Source organism: Corythoichthys intestinalis, chromosome 12, assembly GCF_030265065.1.
Source record: "Corythoichthys intestinalis isolate RoL2023-P3 chromosome 12, ASM3026506v1, whole genome shotgun sequence".
Lineage (NCBI taxonomy): Eukaryota > Metazoa > Chordata > Actinopteri > Syngnathiformes > Syngnathidae > Corythoichthys > Corythoichthys intestinalis.
In genome coordinates this window covers 49,926,027-49,945,124 of record NC_080406.1, presented here as the reverse complement: position 1 = coordinate 49,945,124, position 19,098 = coordinate 49,926,027, and the positions used below count along the sequence as shown (strand labels likewise).

The 19,098-nt window shown below is 39.0% G+C and overlaps 2 protein-coding genes across 5 annotated transcripts in view; both read right to left on the bottom strand.

The window, feature by feature from the left end:
• ccdc93 (coiled-coil domain containing 93) overlaps nucleotides 1-13,513 on the bottom strand; it is a 42,930-nt gene extending 29,417 nt beyond the window's left edge. For both annotated transcript variants that reach the window (XM_057852672.1, XM_057852673.1), the window contains exons 1-9: nucleotides 13,387-13,513; nucleotides 8,463-8,576; nucleotides 8,054-8,148; nucleotides 5,587-5,698; nucleotides 5,285-5,383; nucleotides 2,452-2,508; nucleotides 2,205-2,305; nucleotides 629-665; nucleotides 5-85 (exon numbers count right to left, since the gene is read on the bottom strand). In XM_057852672.1, the coding sequence (XP_057708655.1) occupies nucleotides 5-85; nucleotides 629-665; nucleotides 2,205-2,305; nucleotides 2,452-2,508; nucleotides 5,285-5,383; nucleotides 5,587-5,698; nucleotides 8,054-8,148; nucleotides 8,463-8,576; nucleotides 13,387-13,467 (777 nt within the window). In that variant the 5' untranslated portion in view covers nucleotides 13,468-13,513. The remainder of the gene's footprint in view (nucleotides 1-4; nucleotides 86-628; nucleotides 666-2,204; nucleotides 2,306-2,451; nucleotides 2,509-5,284; nucleotides 5,384-5,586; nucleotides 5,699-8,053; nucleotides 8,149-8,462; nucleotides 8,577-13,386) is intronic.
• A 3,547-nt stretch (nucleotides 13,514-17,060) lies between these two features.
• The window catches only part of lmln (leishmanolysin-like (metallopeptidase M8 family)), a 31,242-nt gene continuing 29,204 nt past the window's right edge, over nucleotides 17,061-19,098 (bottom strand). For all 3 annotated transcript variants that reach the window (XM_057853495.1, XM_057853493.1, XM_057853494.1), the window contains exon 16: nucleotides 17,061-19,013. In XM_057853495.1, the coding sequence (XP_057709478.1) occupies nucleotides 18,925-19,013 (89 nt within the window). In that variant the 3' untranslated portion in view covers nucleotides 17,061-18,924. The remainder of the gene's footprint in view (nucleotides 19,014-19,098) is intronic.

Here is a 19,098-nt window from a genome sequence, read left to right as displayed (position 1 = left end):
TCACCTCCTCTGCCACCCACTGCGCTTCTTCCTCTGACACCTGTGCCACAGAATCCTTTAGCGTCAAAGGTGTTTTTTCACTCATCTAAAAAGGTAGCGTGCACATATTTAGGATCCAAAATTAAATGCCTTTCTACATTTTTAGACATTACTAAGCAATAATAAGACAATGAATGTAGTCAAGCCACTGAAGGCTGGAGAGTATAGTGTATTCTGAAGGGTATTGCACAGGAATGAAGTCTATTTTTTTTTTTCACTTTAACTGTATGGCACTGTTCCGATCAGACTGACAATTAAAAAAAAAAAAAAAAAACTCTCCAGGGTGTTATTGGCAAATTGAGAGTAATGGACATATCCATGTTAAGAAGGCATATGAATAATCTGGGATATTAAAAATCAATAGCAAAAAAAATAAATAAAATAATAAAAATAAAGTGAAGAAAAAAAAAAAAAAAAAAAAGCGAAAATAGCAATTTAGTTAAACAAAAATTTTACCTAACACGCCTATTCATAATACAATATTTGTATGTGCTGAATGCCAACATAATGTGAGAAGGAATGTATAGAAAATTTTTCATTGTGTCATCAAGTGCATATACATTTTATAATATTGTTAGGTGCAACCAACCTTGTCTTGTTTGGATTGTTTGCTGAGACCATATCGCCTAGAAAAAAGCAGGAAAGTCAGTATATTTCCTGTTCAGTGTATTTTTGGGATGTCAATCCAGATTAAACTACCGTAATTTTCACACTATAAGGCTCACCTGACTATACGCTGCCACCCACCAAATTTGGAATGAAAACTGTTTGTTCATAGATAAGCTGCATTGGACTATAAGCCGCAGCTGTCCTCACTGTATTATGGGATATTTACACCAAAAGATATTAACCGGTAACACTTTATTTGACAGCTGCATCATACGACTGTCATAAGAGCAAATGAACCACTATGAAGCTTTGAACCAATTGGCTGCAAAGCTGTATTGCTTCAAGAAGCTTCATTTGGTCATCACTGCTCCCTTGGGGTAGACAGTGAACCTCTGCTGCCACCTGCTGTCAACACTGTTGTTGTCCAACATGCCTCCTAGCATGCATTGTAGCGCTACAGATGTAAATTACAATCAAAATTTATGTTCAGTGCTAAATATTTCTTTAGTTACTGTTCCAGTTGTTCAATTAATTGGTAGTTATGGTATTTGGTAACACTTTATATGACAGTGGAGCTATAAGACTGTCATAATTATGACATGACACTGTCTTGAGCATTAACGAATGCCCATAACAGATGTCATTTAGTGTTATCTGGCAAATTATCTCACTTTTGAATGGATGTAAAACATCCGAGCTGGACATAAATGGAGCTAGAGACATAATTTGCCGGATGATTCTTAATGACATTTGTCATAAGCATTTAGTAATGCCCATGATAGTGTCATGTCATAATTATGACAGACTTATGACAAACTTTTGACGCCACTGTCAAATAACGTGTTACCTATTAGCCCAAATAAATCAACAAATAAGGCGCACTGGACTATAAACCGACATAACCCAGACAAAAATTCACACTCTTTGATTGGGATGTCCCGATCCGATCACGTGATTGGAAATCAGGCCGATCGCGCCATTTTTCAGAGGATCGGAATCGGTTGAAAAGGATCTGGCTTTTAATTAAAAAAAAAAAATTCATTTTTTTCTGCTTCATGCGTGAATGCTACCGAGTAAGTGAGAGGCTGTTCTCAGCAGCGTGAATGGATTTTAGTGGACTCGCTCAATGAAGTATTTCATAAAAGACAAGCATTTTTATAGGATATTCTTGTTAAAAAAATATTCACAATATGAAGGCAGCAAATATGCGATCGGGATATCCCTACTCTTTAAGATAACTTTTCTCCTTTATATGAGTACTCTTGTTACCACTTAGAATTATGTGATAATATTGCTTGATTATCAGGTCTTGTTTTGAATGACAACTTAACCTCTTAAAAAATTTGGTAAGAAACACTTGTGCATAACTTGACACTGTTACAGTTAAGTCTTTTCAACAAGATATATCAAAGAATGAGAATGGAGACGTGCGTAACAGTGTTCAGTGACCAATCAAAAAGGCTAAACCGGTGTCAATCTAATAATCTCATTCAAATATAGCTTGAACAGCTCCTCATAGCCAGATTTCAGCACAAATTTTCGATGGCAAAACATACCTGCCATATTCCAGCAATGTAGAGTGAACCTTGCACTCCTCATCCAGTAGTTCCACTGCCTCCTTTTGCCTTCTGTATTTTCTCTGAGGTTTGTATACATCCTGTAAGGGCAACATATTTTTTTCCTGATGTCTAATAGTGGATACTAAAGTAAATGTAGGTCTATATTTTCCCAGATGTGGGCACCATCAACGGGGGCAAACATTTTTAAGTAATAGATCTGTTTTTACAATGCTTTGCAGCTCACCAGTACATCAAGAACTGCTCCCACTGCCTGGCTTCTCCTCTGATCAAACTCTTCATCCTGTCAAAGTTTAACATTATATGTTAAGCAATATATTGGACGGATTTTTGTAGTTAATGTGGTAAGCCTTATACAACACATGGAAGTATTACTGCCCTGATCTAAAAACTATAGTTGATGAACGAATAATTAATACATCATAGTTAGAGACAAGATTTTTACAATATTCAAAATTCCGTTGTCATCTGCAAAATGAATTGATTTCTTGATGTGTAAATTGTCCACAAAATGGGAAAGTATATAGCGGAAAAAACAGACAAGACTGAAAAAGCAGTTTCTGCTCTTGTACTCCTCTTTAAAAGAAACTGCTGTATTTTAAGCCAAAACAACTGTTGTGTTTGATAGAACAATATGTCTATTTGCTGCCATAGCAGATTCATGGCGCATTAAGACCCTGAAAGGGATCCTCTATTTTTAAGACAAGTAATTCTTCAAAGATAAATGTTAGTATGAGTCATAATAATTTGATATTAAAACCCCTCTTAATGTTTTTGTTTTAATAAAGTTTGTAAAATTATTTTAAGTGATAGGTCGCCATTCTTGTTACGTCGCAGTGCGTGACGTCACTGGTCCCGTGGCCGAAATTCCAGCGTGTCACTCGTTAGCTTTCCCAACATGTCATCAGTTCTACCCTTCCTATTTGAACCAGATCTGAAAAGTGAAGAGCAGGACAGCACTGTCGGTCGTTCACAAGACGAGCTTCAGGGAAAAATGCGTGCAGCAAATACCTGATAAGACAAAAGTTGGGCAAAACTGGTGATGCGAGAGAGTCCTGTTGGGAACTCCGGTTGGGAGCGAGAGTGTATGCTGTCCGGTTTTATTAGCAGATATTCAAGGTAAGCATATTGCGTTTTCAAACTTATCCCAATATAATTATGTAGATTGTTAGCATCCAGAGCTGTCGTGTGCTTTACATACAGTACAGGCCTAAGAGCACACCTTGTGTAATCCATGTCTTGTACATTGTAACGCGTGGTAGCTAGGATACGTGTATAAAAGTACCAAAAAGGGGAGAAGCTTCAACTATGCACATTTATTCACAAAAAATAATATTTCCACCTTGACCACTCTTCAATCGGGAGCTCAGCAGTAAGCAAACAAGCGTTCCCTGACGAACTCCCAACATTGTTGTGAGGTCCACGTCAGAGTCACTGTCGTCACTGTAGCGTACCATAGTGCTTTAATTATTTAGTATGATTTGGGGAAAACTCCCACGAAGAACAGTCAACATAAATGATAGCAATAGTAATCCAAATCCGCATTTTTTACTCACTCGAAGATCCAGGAATTAGACCGATCCCATTGCAATGTCGCAGCCATCGATTCCACAAAATAGACTGATCCGAAAAGCGTTGTGGGACCGACGAATCAAAAAATGGACAGATCCGAAACCAATATTGCAGACGTGGTGGGACCGTTGGATCCAGAAAATAGACGGATCCTTTACTTGACTGAGGATCCAGGAAACGTGTTCGGGCGCCAGTTGTAACGCATGGTGGGTCGGGTACGTGCATACAGGGACCAAAAAGGGGGAGAAGCTTCCACTTATGCATATCTATTCACTAAAAATAATAATTCCACCTTGACCACTCACTTAACTCCCCTTGTTTCCATTTGACTGGAAATTGCATCCAAAAGCAGCACATCGTGGCATTTTACTTCGCGAGTTTAGGCAGCAATAAGCAATTGTTTAACACGCTACAAATTTGGAAAGATACCAATTAAGTCATCACTGCGAGCCCGCAAACCATGGCGCCAACTAACGGTCAAAATATGGACTAAATATTATAAAATATTGCCATTGATTTAACATTTTATGTGTTTCTAACAACATATTTTAGTTCAAGAGAACAATTGTGGTTTATCAGAGCCTACATGTATTTAAGTCAGAGGATCACTTGAACTATTTTTAATTTGTCCGTTTTACCCCGGAAACCCCCGTTTACAGACGTCGTGCAACCGCTTTTGTTTCAACCCAGCCTTAAAACGAAGGTAATTAATTATATTTATTTTTTAAAATGTCTGTCATTTTTAGCTTTGAATAATTAATTGATGTCTAATATTTCGTTTAAAAAAAAAAAAGACAAAAAAATTATTCACTCGCAATATTCTAAAATTTTAAACAACTTACGTCAAAATGAAAAAAATGGTGTCTGTAAAAAAATGCTTAACTATATTTTTTTTTGTTACTGTCGCATTTTCTTCGAAATGTTAGATGATAAATAATCGATCCCAAAAAAGAAAAATTGGGAAAAAAAACATTTAAAAGGGTAAATATATGAAAAACCAAATCTTGACCACTCCTTGATGTCTGCGATTTCTGCATCGTGACCCTAGTATTATTATATGTTTCACCCATAAAATCACAAAAAAATCCAGCTTTGGCCATTCACAGCTGTGTCCTGACACTCAGTGATACATGCTACATGAAGTTTTTCGAATGAAACGAGGTAAGTTCGCGATAAGATCTTGTTAAAGTCATGGTGTCTATAATTCTGCTCTTGCGTGCTCTCACCTCCAGATAGGGTTTTGCTGTTTAAAAAACATTTTTTATTTTTAAATGCCCTCCTGTTCAAAAATTTTCTTCCCCCAGAAAATTGAGATTTTCAGCTTTCCAATGATGTATCACACATGCATATCGGACAATTTTGAAATTTGGCCAAATTGGGGGTCTCAGAGCGGAACTTCAAGTCACCCGAGTGTTTTCCGCCATATACTGTAATTTTAATAGAATAGACCACCAACTATACTGTATATAACTTAAACAGTCAGGTACCTCTGGAAGGCTATAGGTCTTCTGGAATTGAGATATAGAGTAGGCTCTCACATAGTCGCCCATTTGCTCTCTGGTCTCAATGGCCCGTTTCACTAGCCACTAGCAAAAAAATAAATAAAAAATTGAACAAGGTACATAAATAAAGCTGCATGTCTGTTTACTAAAAACACTTAGTGACTGAAAAATAAAATGGTTTAGAATCCTTAATTTGAATAGTAAAACAAAAACCATTTGCATATTCCTCACAAAAATAGTAAAGCCGTATCTATGCATTTCCTATATCCATCAGTGCATATTAATACCTGTACCACTGGAAAAATGTGAATAAAATCAAGCCCTTGGATTTGATGAGGCTCCAGCTGATGAGGACACTTCATTTTCGGTAACACAGACACTATTTTCTCAGTCAAAGCTCTGCAAACAGAAATATTGCAAATCATGGCAACCATTGTTTGAAACCACAATTTCTTTACAATTTACAATGTTTTCCAACACACTGTTGTTTAACTGTAAAAAGCTAAGTCTTAATGCACAAATCTGATTTTTTCGTGTTTTTCCAACTCGAGTGAGGCATTAACTTCTTGGTCTGAAGGGGACATGTCGCATAAAAGTAGACCATTTAAATCTGATCAAGGTGACTTTCGGATATGGTTAAAATCAAATCTGGGCCACGTGTCTGCTGTCTGAACTGTCAAGTCTCACAAATCGTAATTCATGCAGCAATTACGTCGGCAAAGAGCGAGACAGCCATGGAGGATGGCAGCGATTGAGCTGTGCATTAGCGTTTAGGGCCTAGCTTGAACTGGGCTTTTAGGGAGGAGGCGGGCTTGACAACAGTGATTTAAAAAAATTAAAATGGGGGGGTGGGGTTAAGCCTGAGATTGCTCAGTTTTCTTTCTGTGCGCCAAATGAGCAATACAGTGATCCGTATTTTTTTTTTGTAAAAATCGAAAATCCGCAAAGTAGAGGCAGAGCTTATTTGCATAAAAAAATGTATTTACTCAGATTTAACCGCATTGAAAAGAGATACATATAAGACATGTTTTCCCCTTTTTTCCCCCCACAGTATAATAAAAAAAAATAAACAAAAAACCCTTATATGTACTAGTATATTTTAATAAATGTTTTTTGATCACTGCAAACGTAATAATTATGATATAAATGAGATATAGGATGTATTTGTACATGTGTACATATGCATATACAGTATCTTAACATTTTAAAATAAAATAATGTTATTTCTTGTTTTGTTTTTTTAATTGGAAAAAAAAAAAAAATTCCATGATGGACTGAGGGCAAAGTATGCAGCGCGATATAGCGAGGGATCACAGTATTTTAATGTTGCTTGCATGGCCGAGAGTCAGGCCAAACTGACTGTATGTGTGTGCGTCATGCGTTCTATCAATCCATATTACCTTTGAATATAAGACTAAACGTGGATTATTTATGTGTGTTATTTGAGTCAAAATCCAAATTTGATAACCATAGAATGACGTAGAGCCAGCACATGTAGTCATTTGTTTTGATGCTTCTGCGCATGCGGGTCACTTTGCTCAACGCGTGTTGGACTGCGAGTTAGTGCGCATGCGTAATAACGGGCTCAATGGACAAAGGGAGTCTGAACAGGCACGCCAACAAATAGATATGACCAAAAAAATCGGAATTGTGCATTTAGACCAGCGGTATGAAACTAGCCTAAGAGTAAAACACACTACCCCCGATAGATTATTAAATTAGTTTGCAACTAATTTAAATTGATTATTAATCGATTAGTTGTTGCAGCCTTAATTAACAGGCTGAAATACAGTTTCTCACCCCACAGTGAAATATTTCTTCTTACACACAAACACCCAATCCTCAAACTGAAAATTGAATTACGCAAATCTTTTAATGTCAGGGACATTCAGAACTGCACTGCATTTTGTTACATTTTGTGATATGTTCTTATTCTAATTATGCGATCGTACTATCACAAATAACCAGAGGTGGGTGGATCAGCCAAAAATCTTACTCAAGTAATAGTAGCGTTACTTCCAAATAATATTACTCAAGTAAAAGTAGTCATCCAAAAATTTACTCAACTAAAAAAGTATGCGTTGAAAAGAATACCTAAGTAATCCGTAACATTGTGAGTAACTGCTTATAATATCTGATCTTTTAAATAATGGTATATTCTTTTTTTCTGCGCACAACTTCATCTTTAAGAAATGTTATTATTATACTGTACTACAACCTCTTACATGACCATATTAGGCTAAAAGATGACACAAAAATCATTGAATTCAGAACAGAACAACACTATGAAACCTCACCCGTCCAAAGAGCATGAGTGCCCACTAGTGCAGAAAAAACATTATTACCTCTGATTGGTATAATGGAGTCATGTGGTTATTGTTTGGACATCTCATTGATGAAACTGAAACAGCCACAGTCGGCATGTCTTGCAAAAATAACAGTCAATATGTAGAATAAAGAGGAAAAATGTAACAACTCTAGTGTAGCCCAAAGTAGCGGAGAAGAGTAGTGTTTCTTCAACACAAACCTACTCAAGTAAAAAGTATTCCGGAGTAAAACTACTGTAAGAGGTAATTTTTTCTCAAAATGTTGCTTAAGTAAATGTAACGGAGTAAATGTAACGTATTACTACCCACTGCTGCAAATAACACAATACTATGCCTCCACTCATCCAGAAAAAGCAAATAAAATAAATTTTGAAAGAAACAGGAAACGATTCAGTTTGCAAGAAGTCACTGCTAGGAAACCACTTACATTTTCTGACCAATGGTCAAATTTTCTTGAAAAAGAAGATCGACGTCAATGTCATAGTTACAGGTGGTGATGCACCAGGTCATACCGCCAACAACCTGCAGAACCAAAGGGGAAAAAACTGGCAATCGTCTCGCAATGTCACGGACATCCAAGACACGATTTTAGCTCATCATCGTCATGAAAAAAAACCTCTTTATCGTCGTCATTAACCAAAAACAGCACTGGCATTGACTGATGATTTGGGTGACCATCCAAGTTGTCCATTTTTCTGAGAGAATTTTGTGAAAATGTGCAAATTAAATTGCCATTGATTCCCATTTCAATTTGTCATTGTTTTGCAATAAAAGGGAGAAGAGTCCTGTTTTGCTTGCCGGGTTTCGCAAAAAGTCAGAAAACTGATGCACTGTACCTTATCAAAAGGTGAGAGTCCCTTGATTCGGGATCTAAAATATCCAGCAGCCAAAAGAAGCTCAAGGATTTCTGCCAGCTTGGTGCTCTGCTCATCATCCTCCCAGGCTTCCACCTATGAGCAAAATACACATATGGACATTGGAAATGACCTGACAATGGTGGTAGTACAGAAAACACCACAGTAACATTTGCTTTGGTTGTTTCTTTCTTTAAAAAAAACTGTCCTGCTCAGCTGCTTGAGAATGGGAATCTGAGTGTCCTATTGGTCTAAACAGTTTTAATGTATCACATGGGAGTATGATATACTGCCATTGTGATGATTATTCATTGCGTTTCATCTATGAGGAGAAAACAGTGAGCAGGGAGGGATTATGGGGGAACAGAAAGGAAAACAGGATAGGAGAGAGACAGAAGAACAAACAACAAGAAATACATTCAACATCTACACTATATATGAATATAGTAGTGCTATCGTTAGCTAATTGTATTTCTGGTGGACACAATGAGAGGGGCCTGATGACCGAAGCGATAAAGGAGGGGGTGGGGGTCAGAAAGAGATGTTGATTAGTCGGGGTGGAGGGTACACAAATAAGCAATGAAAGGTGTAGAACCCAGTATTATGTGAATCACTTGGTAAGTATAGACCCTACCCACGTGACGTCACAACTCCGCTCTCCTGACTGGTGCCGCCCACTTGTCCGTCAACACATTGTGTTGACCTGTTACGGCTACGTACATTCCTCCTATTTACGCCGTGTTTTTCTGCTCGTTAACATTAATAATCAAAATGGTGAAGGCGCGTGTGGCGGTCGGTTGCAATAACAGAGAAGATCGACGGAGAGACTTGAAGTTCTACCGGATTCCGAGAGACACGGAGAGGAGAGAGCGAGATGGGCTGCTGCAATTCGACGAGAAAACTGGGCTCCAAACGATTACCACAGATTATGTAGTAGTCATTTTATATCTGGTAAGATGCATTTAATATATATTTAGAGGGTTTTGGGCTGACAACCACAATTAAGATCATTGCTAGGCTAATCGCCGACAACATACACGTATGTATGTAGTGAGAGTGCTATCGCTAATCCATATTAACATTAAAAGCCCTAGCTCCATTGACAAATGACATGAAATACATTAGACTTGACAGTGGATGTTAGCAAGAACAAAAGATTTTGAATTGAAAATTTCGTAACTCAACTTCCGAGCACAAGATTCCTGCCGAATTTTCGTGTACGAGGACCTGTTTCACCCAACCAGCAACGTAGCATTTATAAGCCTCCAAGCTCTTAGAGTTTTTCAAACTTTCGTGAGAATAGGCTGATTTTGTGTGGACAAGATAGTTGTAAATATCAGGGTCAGGCAGAGACGGCGAAGGCAGCCGGTCAAAAATCATCGATTTAGGCATCAAATATGGATCTGGCGACTGTATAGAACGAAGCTTTTCCACATAACGCCTTTTATGCAACACATCCAGTGAGTTTACGGCATCAGAAAGCACCGGGTCTTCCATGAAATGCATTTTAAATTCCTCGATCAATTGAAACCAATGCTAATAGAGACAAAATGACGGACAAGTGGGCGGAACCATACAGCGAACACGTGGTTTTGTGACGTCAGTGGGTAGGGTATATAGATATGTTGACATCTTATTCTATGCTGCCTGATCCCTAATCCTGGTACCGATAGGTTCTCTACTTGAGTGTGTCTAATTGCACCCAGTCATGAGTGAATCCCATCAGACGTGTTACAGTTCTATAGAGAAGTGGAAATGCTGAGCAGGGGCCACGCCATCCTCAGCCAATCGGGAAGGTGAGCCAGCGCAGGCCATTCCTCCTCCCGCAGCTCCAGCAAGGGCGCTGCCGTCATCCCCCCCGGATCCAGGGTGGTCCCCCGGACCATCCGCACCGGGAATAACCGGCCAACAGGGAAGGGATGAGGGGATGCGCCACCGTTGCCCACTCCCGCCCCCACCAACGCTCACCCACCCGGCTCACCAGGCACCGCTGCAACCACACAACCGACATGGCACACGGTGGGACCCCCACGGCCCACTAGGCCTGGGGCAGGACAGGACAAAGCGCCAACATTCACTCGGACAGCGACCCGCGCCCGAGCCCAAGGAGGATACCAGGGCATAAAAGAGAGGGGAAGGTGGAAGCAGGAGAGCGCCGAGAAGCCGTCAAACTTTCCCAACCGGCAGCCAGACGAAGAGGAGGCCACGCCATAGAGAAAAAAACGGCGCATTGAATTTCTTCCCAGCTGCACATCCGACCGCTCCTCGCCGAAGCCCCCCCGTTGAGTATAATATATGTGGTGCATTATGAGAAGTGCGGTAATGGCGGGGCCTGCGGCGAGAAGGCAACTGTCACATCAAGCCCTAACCAGTCCCAGCCGCCCCACATCCTTGGTGCATGATGCATTAAAATCAAGGGGGGGGCCGGCCCCGGACTGCAAGGCCCCGTTACGAGTAGACTTTCGCTGAAGACATAAATGAGTGTGTAGGTGCCAGAGGTGAAAGTAATGTGATATTTACAGTGCAAAAGTGAAGCGTGCGTGAGTTGGTTTGATTGTTTCTGTTCCTCATCTTTATAGCGCCTATGACAGCAAAAAGCATGTTTATTTCATATTTGACACGGTATTTTATGCTCCTGAATGAAATGGACCGCTTGGATGTGTGTGGAAGTGATCGTTTTATTTATTCAAGTTTTTGACTCCCACGCCATGAAAATGAGTGACTTCCAGCCCCAGTCTCGGGTTGAGAAAAAATGTGACATCACCCGGGTCAACATCTCACAACACAGTCATTGCGTTATAGCATGCAGATGGACTGCGGATTCAGCTGATTTTGCTGATTAATGTGTTTATTTTTCGCATCACGCCAGCGCAATGTGCTGCAGGCTTTTGTTGCTGCACCAGGGAGAGTGGTGTGAGGCTATTTGGATTTCCCAAAGATTCTTGTTCACCGGATGGGCAAAACAAGTCCGATGATCAAGAGACCATTGGACAGATGACTAAGTGAGTAAGCTTCGTGTTTTATATTATGTCAAATACTGGGATCATGGCAAACATTTTAATTAGGAGATGGCTTGCATTTTGTGGGTGATAATACTACTACTGTTTTGTTTACATTTTCGGCGTTACCGCTTCTCTCCCCGGCAACAAGCAACGCCTGCCCACTACTGTGGGCAGGCATTGCTTGTTGCAAAATCAACCCCGCCGCCATGTGTGACATGAGTTGGGGTAGTTTTGTGTGATTTGTAATTTTCAGCATTTCCCCTTGGAAACGCGGCTCGGTTCGGGTTAGCATGTCGGTTAGCGGTCACGCCTCCTACTTTGTTTACACTCTTTCCTCCATCTCCGAAGCCGGGGCAGGGAAATGACAATAGCCTGACTAACTCCGGTGGCATGCAATACTGTTCGGGAGGTGTAAGAAGTCGACTGTTTTGACCTTTATGCAGTAATTTTGCCCTGTCGTACTCTATCAATGCATTTTTAATATTTCATATTCCATTTAGCACACGACTGTTATTTGTCATGACCATACCATTTATTTAGCAATTGAGAAAAAATAGTTGGATAAAAAGAATATCCTGTAAAAATATTGGAGTACAGAGATTGAAACAATGACATTTTGCTGCCCTCTGTCGCAATTTTCCTTGTTCTGAGTTGCCCCCCTGAATGGGCTAAATTCTACAGGTATATCAGCTGAAATCGTGACCCTGCCGACGTCATCCACCAGCTAGGGACGCTAGAGCGCTATAATGACAGGCGGGGCTAAACGGCAGATGAAAGACCAATTTCTCGTCATCTGCGCTTTGCCGAATTGTTATATATAGTCGAATCGTCTCAAAATATGATTCTAATTGACATAATAATGCTATTTAAGATTTTTTAATGCTGTCACATGCACTTTAAATTAAGGCCTTTCCGGGCATGGATCACCTCTTTCAATAGATGTTGTTTTCAAACTACTTTATTGTGAACAGGCTAGTTAAGAACGGGTGGGTGCCATGATAAAAGGACCTTCCCTGAATTACTCAGTCAATGACCAACAAAGATGGTGCAAGGTTCACCTCTTTGTGAACAAGTGCGTGAGAAAATAGTCGTACAGTTTAAGGACAATGCTCCTCAATAAACAATTGCAAGAAATTTAGGGATTTCCTAATCGACAGTTTATAGTATCATGAAATGATTCAAAGAATATAGAATAATCACTGCATGCAAGTATGCCAACATTGACAACTCCAACACTGCCCACACAGGCTTCTATAGTAAGAACTAGGCATGATGGAGCATCACTTCCTCATCATCTGCCAGTGCCTCTCTTCTTCTTACCCCGATGCGCCCATCACTAGCACAGAGTCAGTCTGGACTCATCAGACTACATGACTTTCTTTCATTGTTCCAGAGTCCAATCTTTAACCTTATTGAGAATTTTTGGCATGTGCTGGAGAAGGCTTTGCGCAGCAATCACCAATGCAAGATCTTAGTGAAAAATTAATGAAACACTGGATGGAAATAAAGCTTGCGACTATGCTGGAGCTTATGCAAGTAATACCACAGCGAATGCGTGCCGTAATAAAAGCTAAAGGCGGTCCAACGAAATATTAGAGTGCATGACCTGTTTTTTTTTTATGTTGTAGACTTTTTTATTTTTTTTGGCCCGGGCAGTTTATATTCTATACTGCGTTGTTGTCTTCATGGGCTGTCCTTCCGTCTCGAAATGAGAATGCGTTCTATGTGCCAAAGACTATTTTTTGCATGAATTCAAACAATATATTGCATATTCCTTTTTGATTGACAGACTTTGATAAATGATAACAATGTTAAGTTAGTTGTAGTTATTTAATGGTTTAGAAACAGACGCCTGTTTGGCTCACCATCTTGCCGGAAGTCGAGCGTGGAGAAAATGATCTTACCTGCATAACGCCTTGATCTATCTGGGCACTGGATTTTGAGCCATGTCTTGATCTATTAAAACCAGAGACGGCCGCTGCCATGTTGACAGAGTTGTGACAGGTCACGTGTCTATTCTTCTTTTTGTTGTTTTCCTGGTAAGTGGGATCTCACCTTTGGTGCATTACCGCCACCTACTGGAACGGAGCGTGGGTAGGGAACATACAGCTCAGCAGCCATCGTACAGGACTGTACTGTTTTATTTTATTGCAGTCACTTGGCACCATGGTTACTGAAACCTGTTATACTTTCATTTCTGATATTATTGGTGACGGATAAAAGATCATTAAGTTAACCCTTTAAGGTCTGGGCCTATTTTGTCTTATTTTGCATGCCTTTGAAGTTGCCTTTATATTTCAAAGAAAGAATTGTTTACGATGGCCTGGTTTGGTCCCTTTTTTTTGTGACACCTTGAACTTCATGTCCAAACTGTTGTTTCCTTCACTGACCAATTATAAATCATCATTTTGGGCCCAAAAAGACAAAAAATTCCAAAATCGTTTTGTCAGAATTTTTAACATTGATGTCCAATTGACAACCAAACATGCGTAACGAACCGTTTTGAAACTTTGTAATATTTATTCAACATGTTAGGATGAACATTCAACCAAAAATACTTAGAATAAATAGTCTTATATTTGACAATTCAACATAAACAACAGGTATAGCCATAGGCGTTTTTTGCCTTTATACATGCTCTAGTCAAAACAGGTTATATACAGCAGACCAAACAGTGAAGAACAGTGAAAAAATATACCATTTAACACAAAAAGTGTTTAGAGGCCATCTCTATATGAGTTTAGGTATTGCGGCCCATCACCTGATGAAAACTATGTACACACAATCAAGCTTCTTGAACACACATTTATATACACAAATTGAGAAGACTGATTGTGGGAAAAAAATATATATATAACATTGGGAAAAAAAGTATTTTCAAAAATATTTACAATAAATAAGTTAAATTTTTTTCAGGCATGCCACTCCGAAAAGCAGTTTCGTCCTGGAATTAGACGTAGGGCTACATCACACAGCCCACACTTCCATGGGTGTCGGTCCTCTTTCCACCCTTCCATTTTCATTTCACTTTACTTTCGTTGTCACTATAAATGTACATGAAAAAAAAAGTCAGTATTTATGAAAATAATAAAGTATAAAATAAAAATATATACAGAAATAAATAATAATGGAAATCTATATGTATGACAATAGAAAGAATACCATAGCTGAATATGTGCTACATCCCTAATCTTCATATAGAAGGAAGACCACAAATTATACTTTGATCTGATATGCACATTTTATTATTATATACACAAACACACACTTATATTGCATCAAAATTAACTTTGTCTTGCAATATCAAAAGAAACTTTCAAAAGAAACTTTTTCAGCAGCATAAAAAAAAAAAAAGTGGGTTGGCTTACCTCTGCTCGTCGATGGCGTCACCCACGTGTTCAAATCCGTCACTATCTTCACTCGAGGACTCTTCCGAAGAAGACGATGATGACGATTTTGGACCATCCTCTTCCTCACGTTGATCAAAAAGCACAATTGCTTGGGCTAAATTTAGTTATCCGTTCATTCTCAAAGTCACACAAAGTCGCTCGCTCGCTCGATTCAAACGGCCGTCGGTGGCCACCTCTCTGCTTCAGAACACTCCTCCCTCTCGTTCGGTGGAACCTCGCACGGCAGTTATATTTATTTAAAAAAAAAAAAAAAACGCATGTTGTGCTTCCACTGTGACTTCGAAAGGGTTCGTTTGATTTGTGTTTTTTTCATGGAGCTTCCGTTTTGAAAAAGGACAAGAAATGATGGAAATATAGACATAAACAAATTATCCATGCAGCGTTTTAATGTTTTTTTGAGAGGACAATAAAACTATAAAACTTAAATGACAATATCTCACGTTTTAGTTGGTCGATTGACTTCAAATAACAACGAGAGTAAACCGCAACTTCCACACTTTAAAACGAGACCAACCAACGGCATGTCGGCGCGTCCTTCGACTCTCAAGGGTTAAATATTGGCAATGCTCAAATTCAGAATTGTGTTAATAGCAGATTTGACAAATTTATACATGGGGCGGTTTTCTGATTAAATTTGACAACAAAAACAATGGTTTGAAAGAAACAAATTATTAGTAAACTTAAGTAAAACCAAATTCATGTTAATTAGCAGATACAATAAATATAGTCAAGTACAAATATAGGGTGTAGTGAATATTGAAAGGGTTTACGGAAAGTTTCTTGGGGTAGTTATTAATGACAAGGTTAAGTGGAAATTTCATTTCAAATATATACAAAGTAAATTAACAAGAAGCATTTCAGTCATGAGTAAAGTAAAACCATGGACTCCACCATCAGCTCTGAGAGTGAAGTCTATGAATAAAACACAGTCTTGACAATGAATCACTCCACATTAGGGCTGAATGATATCAGATAAAACTGACATTGCGACTTTTTGGGGTTTGCGATATAAGTATTGCGATATGTACTGCGATATTAAAACTAGAAGAATTTTCACCAGATGACTTGAATTTGAATTTGAGAAGAATTTGGTTGACTCACTGACTACATTGTATTCATTCGAGATGTCCCATTTCGATCACATGATTGGGAATCTGTCTGATTGCGCCATATTTAAGAGGAACAGAATCTGGTGAAAAGGATCAGGTTTTGCGTTTTTCTGCTTCATGCTCGTACAGCCTCTCCCTCTCCCTCCTGCTAAGCAGTGCAACCAAACTGTTTTTCTTCGGTCACCAGTGCAGCTGGCATTTGGTGCTTAAAGTTAACAATGATTGACAGGTTTGTAGCTTTGATCTGGTCAGAGACAGCTCAGTAGCTCTACGATCAAAGGCACAAACGTTTTAATCATCGTTACGCTTGGTAGACAGTCTGAAGTGTGCTGTGGTAACTGGTTACTCATAATTCAGTAAATGACAGTCTGTTCTCGGAAGCGTGAGCGTAAAAAAATCAACTTTTTTTCAGTATCGGCAGATTCTAAAAATCAGGTAACACGTGTGCAAAAATATGCGATTAGGACATCAGTGGTATTCATATATCTCCTTGTCAAGAATCAGCATTGGACAAGGTGATGATGATGGAACTTTGGTGCTTTTCCAGTGAGATTTACAAAGATGACTGCCTGAAAAAACACATCAAAATTCCTTCAGTTCTTGATGATATGGGGCTGCGTGTCAGGCAAAGGCACTGGGGAGATGGCTGTGGTTAAAATGTCAATAAATCTTCTGAAGACAGTACACAAGAAAACCCGCCCGTCTCATTAGACCATAGGACATGGTTCCAGGAATCCATGTACTTTGTTGACATGTCTTCGCAAACTGTTTGCGGGCTTTCTTGTGTACCTTCTTCAGAAGATGCTTCCTCCTGGGGTGACAGCCATGCACACCAATTTAATGTAGAGTACGGCGTATGGTCTAAGCACTAACAGGCTGACCCTTCACCTCTTCAATCTCTGCAGCAATGCTGACAGCAATCCTGCAACGGGTCACATGACGTTTTGGAGGGAAAATGACAAGCAGTACACAATTTGGACATTTAGGGATGTGCATTTTTTCATAGGGGTGTACTCACTTTTGTTGGCAGGGGTTTAGATATTAATGGCTATATTTTGACGGGAAAATAAATGAACTCTGTTATATAAGCTGCACACAGACTGCTTTTTATTGTATCAGTTTCATTTTGTCAGTGACGTTGTCCCATGAAAAGATATACTTAAATATCTGCAGAAATGCGAGGGGTGTACTCACTTTTGTGATACACTGTAAGCCAAAGAAATTAAGGAAAAAAAAATCTTCCGGCGAATTCCGGCGAGAGAAAAAAAATCTGCAGAACCGATGCATCATTCGGCCCAAGAGCATGAGTGCCCTCTAAATACAAAAATAGTCCCTAGTTTGAATAGTTCCTTCATAGTTCCTATTATGAAATTAAAAGGATCATATCTTTGGTTTTCCTTGGTCAATCATTGCCAAATAAAAGCTAGGAGAGAGGTTCAAAGCCGCGCTTTTGAATCATGTTGAGGGCAGTGCTCCATTTCAAATACTTACATTTTTACGTTGTTTCTTACGTGATTGAGCAGGCCGGCGTGATCATAGAACGGCAAGTTTGAGTCTGATTGTTAAAATGGAGTCATGTGATAATTGTTGCAATGCCTCAGCGTTGAAACTGGTAGAGCTACTGTTGGCATTGTTGGGGAAAAAAAGTGAAATCTAATAGGTAGAATAAAGAGAAAAAATGTAACGACTAGTGTAGCCCAAAGTAGCAGAGTAAGAGCAGCGTTTCTTCTTCACAAATCCACATTCCACTCAAGTAAAAAGTATGGCTTAGTAAAACTACTCTTAGAAGTACAGTAGTATCTCTACTTATGAAATCAATTGGTTGTGGAACTAGTTTTGTTACTTGAAAATTCTTTAAGTAGAGACGCGTTTTCCATACAAATGCATCAAAACATGTAACAAATACATGTTACGATTATTGGACAATAAACATAAAATTAGAGGTGTGCACCATGTAAAAAAATCAAGAATAAAGAATTACAGTTAATACATTCACGTGAATCTGTCAGAATATGTGGGGTGAATTAAGAGGATGCTGGGATACACACATACACATACAGTGAAGGTCCTTCTAAGCCAATTGGATACCAGGAATGCTAGGCAGTAGTCTGTGGCAGAGCAGCTATAAGTATGTTACCTTTAGTAAACTCTGGGAGCTGTGAGTACCAGCCATAATGTATTTTTACCTTTCATATTCTAAAATTTCTTTCGGAACAAGTGGCAATATTTTCCCGTTGAGACGTGTCTTAACCTGAAAATTTTGTATGTCGAGACCTTCGTAAGTTGAGGTACCACTGTATTTTCTCAAAAAGTTACGCAAGTAAATGTAACAGAATAAATGTAACTCGTTACTACCCACCTCTTCTGCTTGTATGCATAATACTATTACTTAGCTTATTCACATGATTCACATTCCATTTTACTGTACAGTATACCCGAGCAATGATGACAAAGATGATTAATACTTCTGTAACTTGAGAAGAAAAAAATAACAATGGAAAGACAAGCGTTCAATGACCCTCCAATGATAAAATACATGTGGCTATGTTAATGAAATTCTTCATAAAATGTAACAATATGGTGAGTAGTGTATTCATTTTTATTTGATAAACAGGAGGAAAGTGTCTGTAATAAAAGTCCTCCTGGAAAGTAATAAAGTGGGAGAACAAGGTGAAGCTGTCCGGGATAGCTGCCTTCATCTTTCGCTTTCCTGGGCCCAAGAGACAAAAAAAAAAAAGCCTGATTCAGCTTTCTTTAGGTTGAACGTATTAAATTATTTTCGAGATAATTCTAACAGGATTCATGTCACCTGCAAGCTTGAATGATAGGTATTACAAAACGGACAAATATGAATGGTCTAAATTGGAAAAGTGCAAAACAAAGTCATTCATTTGAGGTCACACGTTGCTCTTTTTGAGTTCTGTCAGTTTAAATGGCAGGTGAGCAGCACAGCAATAAGGGTCCACTGGAGACTGAAATTCACGGGTCTACCAGAAGCCTTGGAACATGGATCTGAAACATAAAAACACAATTGAAAATTGAATTATTTGCATTTATTCTTAAATAGGTACCAACCCTTTTATTCATTGTATTAGGT